We start from the raw sequence: 14,755 nt of genomic DNA on the forward strand, positions 1-14,755 counted from the left end.
AAATTTCTGGAACAATTTATGCACAGTATTATCAAACTTAGCTTTTTTATACATATAAGATTTAGTAAGATGAATTTTCTACTGCATTTTGGTCTTTAATTTTACTTAATATGCAATTTCAACTATTTCTTCATATGTTTTTTGTCAATTCAAAACCTGAGATTAGATCCCTATAAAAGAAGTGTCATAATATGTGTCATGTACTGTCATGTAGAAAATCTAATAAAAAAAATAATTTTGCACTTATTGGATCTAGTTCTATATGATATCTTTATATTCATGATATGAAACAAGAATGAGTGAAATGAAAAATGACTAGAATAAACTAGGTAACACACTACATATTTTAAATTAGTAAATATTAAAGTTGTTTCTTTATTTTTGTTACTATTTTTCAGATTTTCAGGATTTAATAAAAAAAAAAATTATGTATGTTTTTAACTTTCTCCTTCTTCCCCCCCCCCAATCCAAGCTTAAACGTTTTCCTCTGTATGTTATTCACCAAAAGAAATTTTGAAAAACCTTCTTTCAAACCAACAGATGTTGGAAATGTTTTAATAGTACTTAATTATCTTCTACCTATGCACTCTTTTAATATAAGTATGAATTGCTACCACTATAATGTAAGTATTACCTAGTAAGTTTTTTCATTTTAATAACTATCACTGTTTAAAAGCAGAACAATTAAGGATAATGATCATGATAAAGCACAAATTCTTCTTTTGAACTCTTAAAACTTTCATCTTTCCCCTTTCATAAGTTAATAAGCAATATAAAATATACTTTTGAATGTATAAAATTGTGCTTCAAGTTATTGACATTCTCTGTGTCATGAAAAAGGAAGGAAAGTGACACAAACTAAATAATTTTTTAATATTATTATTATTTTATAAAGTACATTCTCTCAATGCACGATAATAATCAATCACAAAAAATTTTTAAAAGGCATACTACAGTGGTCAAATTGTGTATTTTCGAACTGAATGCTGTTTGAAATCTTAGTGAAATTACTTAAATTATGTCAAATATTAGTGATATTTATTTTGCAAGGTTTTCAATAATTAAATAAAAAAAATTTAAACAAATGTTTCTGATCATCAGTTACTCATGCATATGTCAAATAATCACTTCTGTTATATGGACCAGATTCAGAAATATATGTATGTATGTATGTACGTACAAACGCATATGTGTGTATACACATGTATATGCATATATTTCACAATCCAGTCCCTATATCAGAACAATACCAAAGATTTTTGTATCTCAATATACATTTATGTTGTTCACCCCCCCCATTCCTTCTTTCTTAGCTTTAGTTTGGCTGCACCATACATTCCATGATAAAACTGACATTTTATGGTGTCCTCTTTCCTTGCTTTTTAGCATAAAATTCTTAACAGATTGTTCAATGTCATCCACTTTGTTACTCATTTCACCATTGGAATGTGCATCTAAATATCTGTGCACACTTTTCATGAAGTTCCTCATTTCAAATGACATGGGAACAAGAGCTAGAGCTGCATTATTCATTTCATTTCCATCGTTGGAATCAGCATCAATGATATTGAGCTTTGAACTAACTCCAAAATGTCTTTGTCTGTCATAATTGGGGCTGTATACACATTATCATCAACTACTGCAACAAATTCTTCCGATAATATAGTAGGACAGTCCAATAGTACAGAAACTGTCTCAAACATTTCATTAAGTATCGGCTCAGATTCAATATCCTCATTCTCCATTTCTTTTGGCACCAAAGAATCTGAACTTTTGAGAATCATGCATGACGAAAACTATTTTCATTCATCCTTGGAGTCACTGAATTCCATACAGAGCGCAACTTGTGAAGAGAATATATGAACATGCAAGAGTGCAACATATGAATCAAACTCGCAGATATTTACTCACACTGCGATGTACTCAACACTGAATTCCAAACCCAACTAATGAGATGTTTAGGTAAAAGTATAGTTTAGGGTACCCCTTGGCGAAACTTGGCGATTTTAGGCGGCAACATGGATACCGATTTTGTGCAATTCTTTGACTCATTATTTTGGCTTGCGAAGCGCCGATTTTTCCGCCAAAAATTGCCGCCACACAAAGCCAAAATAACAAGATAAACAATTGCACAAACTCGGTATCCATGTACACATCGACTTATTTTCACTTAAAAAAAATCCTCGAATTGCACAAAAATGGCACTGCGCACTCCTTTGACTTTATCCATGTACACGTCGACCTATTTTTACTTAAAAAAAAAAAAAAAAATCCCAGAATTGCACAAACTTGCATTGCACACTCCCTTTACTTTGTCCATGTACACATCAATATATTTTCACTTAAAAAGTCAAAGGAGCACCAAATTCTACAATATAGGCAAACAAAAAATACATAATCTCAATAAAATACATTTTAAACCAAACAATAAAATAACATAAAAAAGGAAAAACATGTTATACATTTAAGCACTACCAAAAGCGAATATTAACTTACCATGATTTTCGAGTTCGCTTCGTACACCCAGAGCCACGTAAAAATCAAAATATCAATCATACTCAAATGACTTTTTTCAAACCAGGTACTCTTTCTGATCAAACGCTTCACATAGTGACCATCTGAACCTTTCTTCCTACAAACCCATTCAGTTAATCTTTAGATTATGGTAACTTGGCAATTTTGTGGTGAAAATTTGGCGACCAACGCTGCTACAGCAACCTGCTAGTTTTTGTTTGGACGCCATTTTGTTTTCACGAAATAAAGGTTTTTTTTTTTTTTTTTTAACTCAACATTTTTTTACGACAATCTGTTCGCCGAATTACGCTTATGCTAGAACTTTTATGGAACAAACGTGCTTAATCATGACGAAGATTAGGTGCGAAAATGGGAGAAAGTGCAGAATCGCAAACTGCTTGCCACGTTTTTAAGAACTGCACATACACGGTATCTATGTACACGTCAACCTATTTTTCACTTAAAAAAAATTCCCAAATTGCACAAAAATGGCATTGCACACACTCTTGACTTCTCTCTTGACTGCACACTTCCTGTACACTGCTAAAGTCCTAGCTACTAACCTTTATCGCCTTACCAAAATGTCGCCAAACTACCTGTTACCATATTCCAAAGATTAGACACCCATTCAAATCCATCTAAACGGTTTTTACGTTCGACTAGACGCATATCCTTCCTAAATACAGGACACTTATAATGGCTACTAAGAAAACCTTCATTTACACACCAGTCAATTAAAACTCTTTTCTCCTTTTGCTTCAAATCGTACAGAAACTTCAAATTAATCTTACTACATTCGGCCATTCTACTGTCTAAAGAATCAAACCAACACACACAACAAAAACGCTTACAAAACATCCCATGATTCAAAATTTCCCAGAATCATGCACCCGATTACGTCACAATAGGGTTTCCATAACATTCAACTACTCAGGCTACCATAAATGAAACAACAACTTGGCGATAAATCAAACAACAACTTTGCCATAACACAAGGGGTATCTTAGTCTACTCTACCCAGATGTTTATGTGGCATTTCTAGGAGTGGAAGGTGAAAGTAAGTTCGATAAACAAAACTGGCTTGTGTCGTAGGCTATTCCTAGGGTATTTCAGAGCCAAGTTAGCCTCTTTTTAATGAAACATGTGAAACCACCTTTCATATCACACCCTTCTTATCTGCGAGGCCGGTATTTTCTGCATTCTGTTCATTTTAAGAAAGGACATCCTTTCGTGTTAAGAGAAACAAATTGCATGAAAATATATAGTAGTTTGTCGGGACCGCTGTATTATTTCGCGTTAACCAATATTTCATCTTAAGCGTTTTTGCGTTAAACGTATTTCACTGTACAGTCAAAAGTCTTTAATTCAGACTTGTCGGGACTTTGGCAATTCCGGATTATCAGTTTTTTCGGATTATAGATCATCAGTTTAAATCTAGTAAGATGGCATGCAGAAATTATAAAATTAAAAATATGAAACCGTAATTTATAAAATAAAGAGCAATTATGATCTAAAGGGTATCAAAATTTACAAAAAAAAAAGCTTAATATTTATTTGTTTACTTTTTAAACATTTCTTTCAACATGCACATGCATAAAGCATACATTACGCATAATCAAAATTAGAAAATTGCAACCAGAAAACTATTTAAAGTGTATTTGTGATATTTATAATGACGAGGAATTTGATTTAAATCATATCAAAGACGGAGTACATTGAGATTAAATACTACATTTAGTAAGGAATAAGCCAAATAAAATAAAAACATCTGCCCTGAAGATAAGGATAGTGCTGACAAATCAACTTGCAGTTCACTGCACGCCGCGACCCCCCCCCCCCCCCGCGCAGAGCAGCGCGAAATTTATAAACAGATTTCAGAATGGTTAGAGAAACAAAGGATATGCCTTTATCCATTTTTTGCAGCAATCCCATTTTTTTGTTTGATGGACATCGAAACATGCTTTCGCTTTGTAGGCAGCTCCAGAATCGGAAATTCTTTTTGACATAATCGAAAGTTCAAGCTTACTTTTATAAAATTGCTCTAACAATCTGCAAAAAATAATAAGCCAAATCCAATTAGAAGATTAAGGAACAACGCAATCTGCAACATTAACTGAAATAAGTAATTAGATAATTTTAGCTTAGCTTATACCGTCTGTTATACATTAAATGTGCATGAGTAAACATATTATATGCATGCGTAAAAGTATTATGCGCATCCGTAAATGCATTATGCGTTTACGCATGCGCAGAAAGTTTGCAGCTTTGAGGTCTGGATTATAGATCATTCCGGATTATGGACGCCCGGATTAAAGACTTTTGACTGTATATGAACTAAGAGTAAATACTCATTTTAATGGGAAATATATCCAATAATATCACTTCATATGAAAATTCAAGATATCAGTGAAAAAAATACATTTTTACCTAGGTGATGGTTGGGAGCATAATTCTTCAGCAGTGACACTCAGCTTTTTATCTCGTGCTTGGAATTCCGCAATTAGTTTCTCTATGTCATCCTAAACATAAATACATGATTAAATTTTTAAAATACACCTCATGCTTTTAAAAGCTTTTATAATGCAATATATGCACGGTTTATTACTTACTTTTTGAAAACATTATCTGTATCACATTATTATTATTATTTTTCTTTTTAATTCAAAGCTAAGAATCATTTCCCCACCTTTTAATTCAATGCACACAAAGAAAACAACCAAATTTAAGTAAATAAAAACATTTTTAGATTTTTCAACATTATTTATATTTTCTGAAACAAGTTAGAATTTTTTACACAGCCCAGTACCTAACTCTCTGAATTTATTATTAGTATTGTGACTTATCTCATTTCTCTGACAGTAACTTCAGAACAAATTCAAAAATTTCTATTATAAACACGACTGCAAAATTGTGTCTGTCACTTGCATGGGCCTCGCATCACCTCATAGTTGACAGAACGACCTATACGAGCTGCATCCTAATTTTGAAAGTGCCCCCAAAATTCCAAAGAGGACTTGGCTGATCTTTGGAATATGGTAACTGGTAGTTTGGCGACATTTTGGAAGCGATAAAGGTTACTACTTAGGACTTTGGTAATAATGTGAGCAGTATTCAGTTCCGATTACGCATTATTTTGTGTGAGGGAAATGAGAGATCATGAGATATGTCATGTGATATTAATGGATGAATTACAGTTCTTTAATCGGAAAAGGGGGGGAATTTGGAAAAATATCTGTGGCACTATATTATTTTGTATTAAGCTTCATTGTGTGTTGTGTGAAGTAGTGTTGAATAATTTTTGGATTGTATGGCGCTGTCTAATATTATTTTAAAGATCTGGAAACAGGTGCACATACCAATACAATAGAGGGCACGTGGAGTGCTATAAAAAGCGCCATTCCGAGGCATTGTGATAAAGAGAATTTTTCTTTTTATTTAGCGGAGGAAGTGTGAAGGAAAAATTCGCAGAAAAAATCGTTCAATACTTTTATTGAATCAATAATAAAAGTGCATCCACCATGTAAGCAAGATTCTGAAGAAGATTAGGTAAGTTAGTATTTTTAATTATTTGAGGATATTATTTTTATGCATTGTTCTAAATGTAAGGTGGAAGTAAAGTAATTTGGTATTATTGGAAAATTGTTATTAGCAATGATTTAGTTTAAAGTAATTAGGATTGTAAGCTAATTTTTATTAATTTAATGTATGTGCTCATTTATATTTTAAGTAGTGTTTTTGAATTTAATTATATTTTAATGAAATGATAGTTATTTTGTGAATTTTATGTTTGTAGGAATTTGGTATACGTTTAAGTTGAAATAAACGTGCATGGAAATAATTTAAATATTTGGTACTAAGTATTTGTAATGCTTGCGGTATGATTTCGTTGGTGACGTGTATAATGTAATAGATGATTTAGAGGTAAAAGTTTTTGGATATTTTATTTATTTTATATGTGGAAATGTTCATATTTGTAAAGGGTAAATACTTTTTCGCGATCAGGTAATTTCATATATGTTCTTTTTACCGGGTTTAAAGATTGAGAAAATTGTCATGTATTTTCGTGAAATTTTTTAATTTACGAGAAAAAAGCAGTGTACATGGATATAGTGAAGAGCGTGTGCAATGCCATTTTTGTGCAATTCTGGGATGTTTTTTTAAGTAAAAATAAGTCGACGTGTACATGGTTTAGTGATATTTTAATTAAATGATAGTTATTTTGTGAATTTTATGTTTGTAGGAATTTGGTATACGTTTAAGTTGAAGTAAACGTGCATGGAAATAATTTAAATATTTGACACTAAGTATTTGTAATGTTTGGGGTATGAATTCATTGGTGACGTTTATAATATAATAGATAATTTAGAGGTAAAAGTTTTTGGATATTTTATTTATTTTATATGTGGCAATGCTCATATTTGGAAAGGGTATATACTTTTTCACGATCAGGTAATTTCATATATGTTCTTTTTACCTGGTTTAAAGATTCAGAAAATTGTCATGTATTTTCGTGAAATTTTTCTAATTTATGAGAAAAAAGCAGTGTTAATGGATATAGTGAAGAGTGTGCGCAATGACATTTTTGTGCAATTCTGGGATTCTTTTTAAGTAAAAATAAGTCGACATGTACATGGTTTATGTGTATGTGTTATTCTGAAAAACGCGCAAGGAGTTTGCTATTGTGCACTTTTTCCCAATTTTGCAGTGAATATTTGTCATGATTAAGCAGTTTTGTTAGATAAAATTTCTAGCATAAGTGTAATTCGGCTAGTAGATTGTTGGAGAAAGTGTTGAGTAAATAAAAAGAAAAGAAACATGTCTTTACCTTCGTGAAGACAAAATGGCGGCGGAAAAAAAAATAGAGGGTTGCTGTAGCAGAGTTGGTCGCCAAATTTTCACCAAAAAATTGCCAAGTTACCATAATCCAAAGATCAACCAAGGACTTTCAGCTCGCCATATATTTTAGGTTTCCCACACCACAAAGATACTTTACCTTAACATCCAAGCTTTCTTTGGAATTGAGAACTGGGTTAATGATATGACATTTTAGGCTTAAAGTTCGAAATGTAGACAAAATATTTAGATAGTAATATGGCACCACAGAGTTTCTTGCCAAAAATATTTACCGAGAAATTTGTCGCCAACTGAGGGCATACATAAGAGTAGTTCCTAAATTTTATATAAAAAAATATGAGTGCTTTTCCGTTATGCATCTGCCATGCCTTTTGGTGCCCATGAAAGAGAAACCAAACACACTGAGACCCAATTGCATGTGTTTGTGTATCCATAAATTGTTCTAATTATAAATTTATTTAGAATTAAAACACTCATCGAAATGTGTGGCAGGTGCATAAACTAAAGTATAAAAATATCATTAATAACGAAGTACCAAGCGTTATTATTAAACTAAAACGATATATAATGGAAATCCTACAAACTCAATGATTTAGGATCCATAAATAAATAATTTTTCTTGGGAACAGCTTCAGAAATAATTATGAAGAATCAATAAATAAAGCATTACACCTTCTTTCCGCGCAAAATATTTCAACGAATTCGTACATCATACAATAAGGCACAGTTACACGCAAATTTATCAACATTTTCCTCATATTTTAAAGTGCACCAAAAGATATAACTTAAAATGATATTAAAAAGGTACAACTCTGATATACGCCCTAATTTCACCAAATGTGGCGATATGTGTTCTGCGCTGGTTTTTGGCACAATTGCATGTTCGGTTGATCTTTACATTATGGTAACTTATAGATTTTTTGGCGAAAATTTGGCAACCAACTCTCCTACAGCAACCCTCTTTTTTTTTCCCCGCCGCCATTTTGTCTTCACGAAGTAAAGACATGTTTCTTTTCTTTTTATCTCCTGAACACTTCTTCCAACAATCTACTAGCCGAATTACACTTATGCTAGAAATTTTATCAAAAAAAACTGCTTAATCATGACAAATATTCACTGCAAAATTAGGAAAAACTGCACAATACCATTCTCCTTACGCATTTTTCAAAATAACACATACACATAAACCATGTACACGCCGACTTATTTTTACTTAAAAAAACATCCCAGAATTGCACAAAAATGGCATTGCGCACACTCTTCACTATATCCATGTACACTGCTTTTTTCTCATAAATTAGAAAAATTTCACGAAAATACATGACAATTTTCTCAATCTTTAAACCCGGTAAAAAGAACATATATGAAATTTGAAATTACCTGATCGCGAAAAAGTATTTACCCTTTAAAAATATGAACATTTCCACATATAAAATAAATAAAATATCCAAAAACTTTTACCACTAAATCATCTATTACATTATACACGTCACCAACGAATTCATACTGCAAGCATTACAAATACTTAGTATCAAATATTTAAATTATTTCCATGCACGTTTATTTCAACTTAAACGTATACCAAATTCCTACAAACATAAAATTCACAAAATAACTATCATTTCATTAAAATATAATTAAATTCAAAAACACTACTTAAAATATAAATGAGCACATACATTAAATTAATAAAAATTACCTTACAATCCTAATTACTTTAAACTAAATCATTGCTAATAACAATTTTCCCAATAATACCAAATTCCTTTCCACCTTACATTTAGAACAATGCATAAAAATAATATCCTCAAATAATTAAAAATACTAACTTACCTAATCTTCTTCAGAATCTTGATTACGTGGCGGATACACTTTTCTAATTCATTCAATAAAATTATTGAAAGATTTTTTCTGCGAATTTTTCCTCCATACTTCCTCCGCTAAATAAAAAGCAAACTTCTCTTTATCACAATGCCTAAATACCCATTTTGAATTCACTTTGGTTAGGGCCATGGGATCCAAAAATTAAACAACACTGTTTCACACAACACAGAATAAAGCTAAATACAAAATTTCCACATTTTTCCCCGATTTCCCCCCTTTTCCGATTAAAGAACCGTAATTCGTCCATTAATATCACATGACATATCCCATGATCTCTCATTTCCCTCACGCAAAATAATGCGTAATCGGAACTGAGTACTGCTCACATTATTACCAAAGTCCCAGGTAGTAACCTTTATCGCCTCCAAAATGTCGCCAAACTACCAGTTACCATATTGTAAAGATCAACCGCATGTTCTATGGCAACCCTGTTGACGTTGAACAATCTTTAGCTGGAGCTCGTTGATTCGCGTCTGTGTCTGAGAAGATGGGAGGGAAATATAAAGAAGTTGTTGAATTGAAGTTCGGCAAAAGGAAATATCATTGTGGCCATCCTGTTGAGGGGTAGTGGGTATTTGGAGGTGTGGAAGGAGGGTCTGGAAGATTATTTTTAATGCCTGTGCATGATAGAAGTAGGGATTTGTGATTTTATTTATTTGTGAACCATAGTATGAATTTTCTGGAATGTGTCTGGCTGTCATGTAAATACGATAGTGATTACGTGGCGGCATGTTAAAGGCGGTATGAAATTGGCATTTCTGCTGTTCGAAAAAGCATTAATTCATACTAAGTGCATTTTATTTTATTCTTGTTCTTATTTTGCAGAATGTTATGTTCATTGGTTATTTAGTATGAATTTCTGTCGTTGTTCTTTTTGAAACAAAACACTGTGTACATGGTATTATTTGAAATTTATTGTTATTATGTTATTTTATTAAAGCGAGGTGTGCGTAGATCGTAGATTCGTTCCTTGCCTAAATTGTGCAATTCGTAGATTTTTTTTAAAGTTTAAACAGGATGCTATATACACAGTATTCTTTGACATTTATTGTTATGTTAATTTATTAAAGCGAGGTGTGCGTAGTTTGTAGATTCGTTCCTTGCCTAAATTGTGCAATTCATAGATGTTTTTTTAAGTTTAAACAGGATGCTGTGTACACGGTATTCTTTGAAATTTATTGTTGTTATGCTAATTTATTAAAGCGAGGTGTGTGTAGTTTGTAAATTCGTTCGTTGCCTACATCGTGCCATTCGTAGACTTTTTTTAAGTTAAAACATGTCGCTGTGTGCATGGATTCTTGTCAAATATTTTTGGTTAGAAACTTTACGTTTTTGCTATCTAAATTTTTTGTTTTTGTTTCGGATTTTTAGCTTAAATCGTGTGTTCAAAACGTAGTTTTTGCATGTGCGAAAACCGCGTTTTGGGAGACATTTTAGGCTTGAAGTTCGAAATATAGACAAAAAATTTAGATAGTAATATGGCAGCGTAAAGTTTCTCGCCAAAAATGTTTGGCGAGAAATTTGGCAACTTGAGGGCGCATATCAGAGTAGTTCCATTAAAAAATATGGTTTAAGTAGCAGTGATTTTTTTTTTTTTTTAATTTGACACCACCAACTTAATACCGCACATTATTAAAAAAACACTCAGAGTCTTCCTTCTACTTTATTCGTCCACAAGGGGATGGAGAATGCGATAATACAGTATAAAATACTTATTTAAAATTCAAACAAATTTCCCGTTAGTATAAGAAACAAAACGTCTTAAATCTGTTAATTTTAAAAGAATATTTCTTTGATTTCTCCATCATAAATATTAATATACTTTTTATTATTTTCAGAAAAATAAGAGACACGTATTTCAGTCTTACCTCTCCTTTAGCTGCCAAATCTTTTTTTAATTTATTAAGGGCTTTTTTCTCAGTTTTAGATGCAGTTTTTTCAGCTCCTTTGCCCTTTTTCTTATCTTTTTTACCCATGATATACTTTTTCAAGTGACTAATAAGTATTCAAACTGATCTTTCCAAAGTTTAAAATGCTCTAATATCACAGAATCTCCATGTCGTATCTCTTTCACAAATAAAAATAAAAATTTAATCTTTCTGCCTGTTGGGAAAAAAATTGAAAGTTTCTTGGCTGAAAACATTTAGGTTTTGAGTTTTACGCGAAGCAATAATAATATATTTCATATTCCTTATTACATTTTTAATTATTTCTACTTGATATGAGTTATTTTTACATCTAAGTATAGACTTCTTTAGATTGTCTTCGTTGCACTTAAAAATGTACTCATGCACTCCAATCCGATTTTGGCGAACTGAAGGACCTTTTAAGAATCAAAAATCAATTCAAAGAAAAAAAAAAGAAAAAAAAACTAAGGAATTGTAAGGACTCTTAAGGACCATACGAACCCTGATTACAATAGTATTACCCTGATTACAATTTGAACCCTCTTCAAATTGAATTTTTTAAAACTTGTGTATGATGAGGCCCCAAAATAGCGAAGCACCTACAAGAAGCCTTCGAGCAGCCTTTATAAATATTTTTACGTATTTCGACAAACCTGCCTTATGCATAGACAATACTGCGATTAGTGAAGAAACTTTGACATCGTTCAGCATTAAAGACACCTGAGATATTGACCCAGACCACAGCATGAAAGTCCCTGTTGTTAGATCTATTAAAATTTATTACTCAATAAAGAGCATCGTCTGTAGAATTTCCAGGAAAAAAGGTCAATTGGTTTTCACTGATGAGATGTTTGGACATATAGGACCGAACCTTCATCGACCTTAGGAACAAATACCCTAGATACTCCAAAAAGAGGTACGCAAACAACCTCGGACGAAACTAATCATGATTATCATTTTCTTAAAGTTTAACAAATTCCTTAAAATCTTAGAAATGACATCAAAGCCAGTGAAAAAATACAAGGAAAATTTTTTAAAAATCTCTCCATTAAATGCGGGATCCAGCTGCAGAATCTCGTATTATTTTGGAATGAACAGTGTGAAATATTATGTTGCCCATAGTAATAATGATAAAGCCTGTGAAGGCGGTTTTAAGACCTTCAGACATGCCGGTAGAGGATATCAAAGAGAAATTAGAAGCTGAAGGATGATAAAAGTGTGTTAAATGATTAAATTTCGTACATGTGTTCCAATGCCGCTGATGCAGTTCGTTAACGCAGTGGATAATCGCACCGACGGTGCGAATAGCTAACAGGCTATTGACACCCAAGGTTCGTAGAAAGAACAGGTTAGCTCACTTGGGGTAAACAAACGAAAATGCGTTCGCGCTATCTATTGGCTGTGACGTCAGTGAAGTTTTCTCTCCTCAGATCAACATAGATTTTTGCATTGATTTAAGCTGAATGTAAGCTTGTGCGCGACTGTGGAAACTCATTCGTTTTTTTTTTTTTTTTTTTCCTCCTTCAAATATAATTAAATTTATGTAGTATAATGGTTGGTACGCACTGCGCGATTGCGTTACGCACCAATAATGCAGGCAAAATAAAAAATAATCAGCAAAATGTATTATTTCATAGGTATTGAAACTTATAGTGTTGTGGCGTTCCGACAGATACTTCAACTTCTATTCATGAGATGGCGCCACGTGTAAAATCCAGTTCTTAATCGGAGCAGCAAAGCGACATCTTTACTCACTCAGACTTCTCGTCGGGCAAGTGTACGCGACACTAGCACGAACTGTGTTCCGAGCTCTGTGTTGATCTCTGCAATGTAATTTAAATTGTAATTTAGTACTTAATATATTCTTTTGTTATAGGAGATTGTCTACTCTTATTTTCTTTAATTATATCATGCATTAAGCACACGCGACCACCAAAAGTGGTGACCTTTTGACTGAGCACGCTACTCAGAATGGATTTTCAACGACCCTAAGCCACGTGCAGCCAAGGCATTCTGAAGAACTGACTAAAAATAACAACGAATATGGACATTAAACGTATGCTACAACGTACCCCTTCAATTATTTCTAGAAGTATTGATATATATTGCTTGTGTTTTTTTTTTTCAAAGTCGTGCATATCATCGCAAGGAGCTTCAGCAAATCATCAATGTGATCTGTTCCGTTCCGCTGACTTCGCCGTCGTGCAATAATTCTTTGAACATTCAACTTTTGTGACAAATGTGCTACAACAGTGATTTTCGCTGAATGTGCTACATCAGTAACTTTTGTGCAACGTGCTACGGCAAAATTCTTCCCTCAGTGTTCGAAAGTAGTGAATTTCTTTCCCACGTGCTACAGGAGTGATTTCCTTTTTACTTCGAAAGTGCCTTAGCAGTGTGAAGTGGTGATTTTGTGTGTGCGCAATACAAAATGAACGCATCATTTTTTTTTCTCAAATAAGGGTTTCTTTTCAAATGCATTTCGGTAAAATATTATTTGTGTGTGTAATTGCTGACCCTGTATTATTTGTGTGTGTATCATTACGTAAATTTTTTATGCATGTTTAAAATATTTATTGTTATGGCAAAATATCAATAGTGTATCATCTTGCTACAATATTTGTGCTGTTAAGTGTTTATTACTTAAAGTGAAAATTATCTGTCAGTATGCCCGATGATATTCCACCAGAGCCACAAATCACACGCGTTGCGGTGAAGCCACCGCCTTTCTGGAAAAATAATCCTTCATTGTGGTTCGCTCAGATCGAAGCACAATTTTCTATCGCTCGCATTAGTGAGGATTCTACAAAATTCAACCATGTAGTTGCAGCAATTGAGTCTGATATTCTGAATTCAGTGCATGACTTAATTCTCAAACCACCTGATTGTGATAAATACTCCAAACTGAAACAGCGGCTCATTGAAATCTATTCAGAAAGTGAATCTTCAAAAATACGTACTTTACTACAAGGACTTGAACTTGGAGATCAGCGACCTTCTTACTTGCTGTTACGAATGCGTGATCTGGCAGGAAGCCATTTTAGTGACGACTTGTTGAAGTCACTATGGCTTTCGCGTCTCCCTAATAACATACAAATAATTCTTGCTGCTTCCAATGAAGATCTAACCTGTTTAGCAGCAATGGCTGACAAAATTAATGAACTTGTTACTCCAGCTTATGTCAGCGCTGCTAATGCTGCACCTTCCAGTTCATCCCTCGAACAAAAAGTGGCTGAATTGACCAAAAAAGTATCTGAACTCTCTACAAGTCTTCATGCTTCACGGATATACAATCGATCAAATCAGGGCCCACGTAATAAATTTCGTGCCCGAAGCAGGAGTCCATCTCGTCTTAATACTCGAACGCAGTACAAAGAACCCACAAATGGCATATGTTTTTATTATATGAATTTTGGAGATCAAGCTCGCAAGTGTGCCCCTCCATGCACTTTTGAACAAGCGGGAAACTAAATGGGCGGTCTTCTGCTAGCCAACAGAATGTCCGCCACATCGACAGAATAGTACTGGCTGATCGTTCAACTCAGTTATGTTTTCTAGTAGATACTGGAGCTGACATATCAGTGCTCCCGAGAACT

The 14,755-nt window shown here is 33.1% G+C and overlaps 1 protein-coding gene across 2 annotated transcripts in view; it reads right to left on the bottom strand.

The window, feature by feature from the left end:
• LOC118190011 (kelch domain-containing protein 4-like) overlaps positions 1-11,333 on the bottom strand; it is a 32,076-nt gene extending 20,743 nt beyond the window's left edge. For both annotated transcript variants that reach the window (XM_035360695.2, XM_035360694.2), the window contains exons 1-2: positions 11,121-11,333; positions 4,942-5,033 (exon numbers count right to left, since the gene is read on the bottom strand). In XM_035360695.2, coding sequence (XP_035216586.1) covers positions 4,942-5,033; positions 11,121-11,228 — 200 coding nt within the window. In that variant the 5' untranslated portion in view covers positions 11,229-11,333. The remainder of the gene's footprint in view (positions 1-4,941; positions 5,034-11,120) is intronic.
• Between the last annotated feature and the right edge of the window lie 3,422 nt (positions 11,334-14,755).

This window comes from Stegodyphus dumicola, chromosome 3 (assembly GCF_044657685.1).
Source record: "Stegodyphus dumicola isolate Sdum_Otavi_A_Nest chromosome 3, ASM4465768v1".
Lineage (NCBI taxonomy): Eukaryota > Metazoa > Arthropoda > Arachnida > Araneae > Eresidae > Stegodyphus > Stegodyphus dumicola.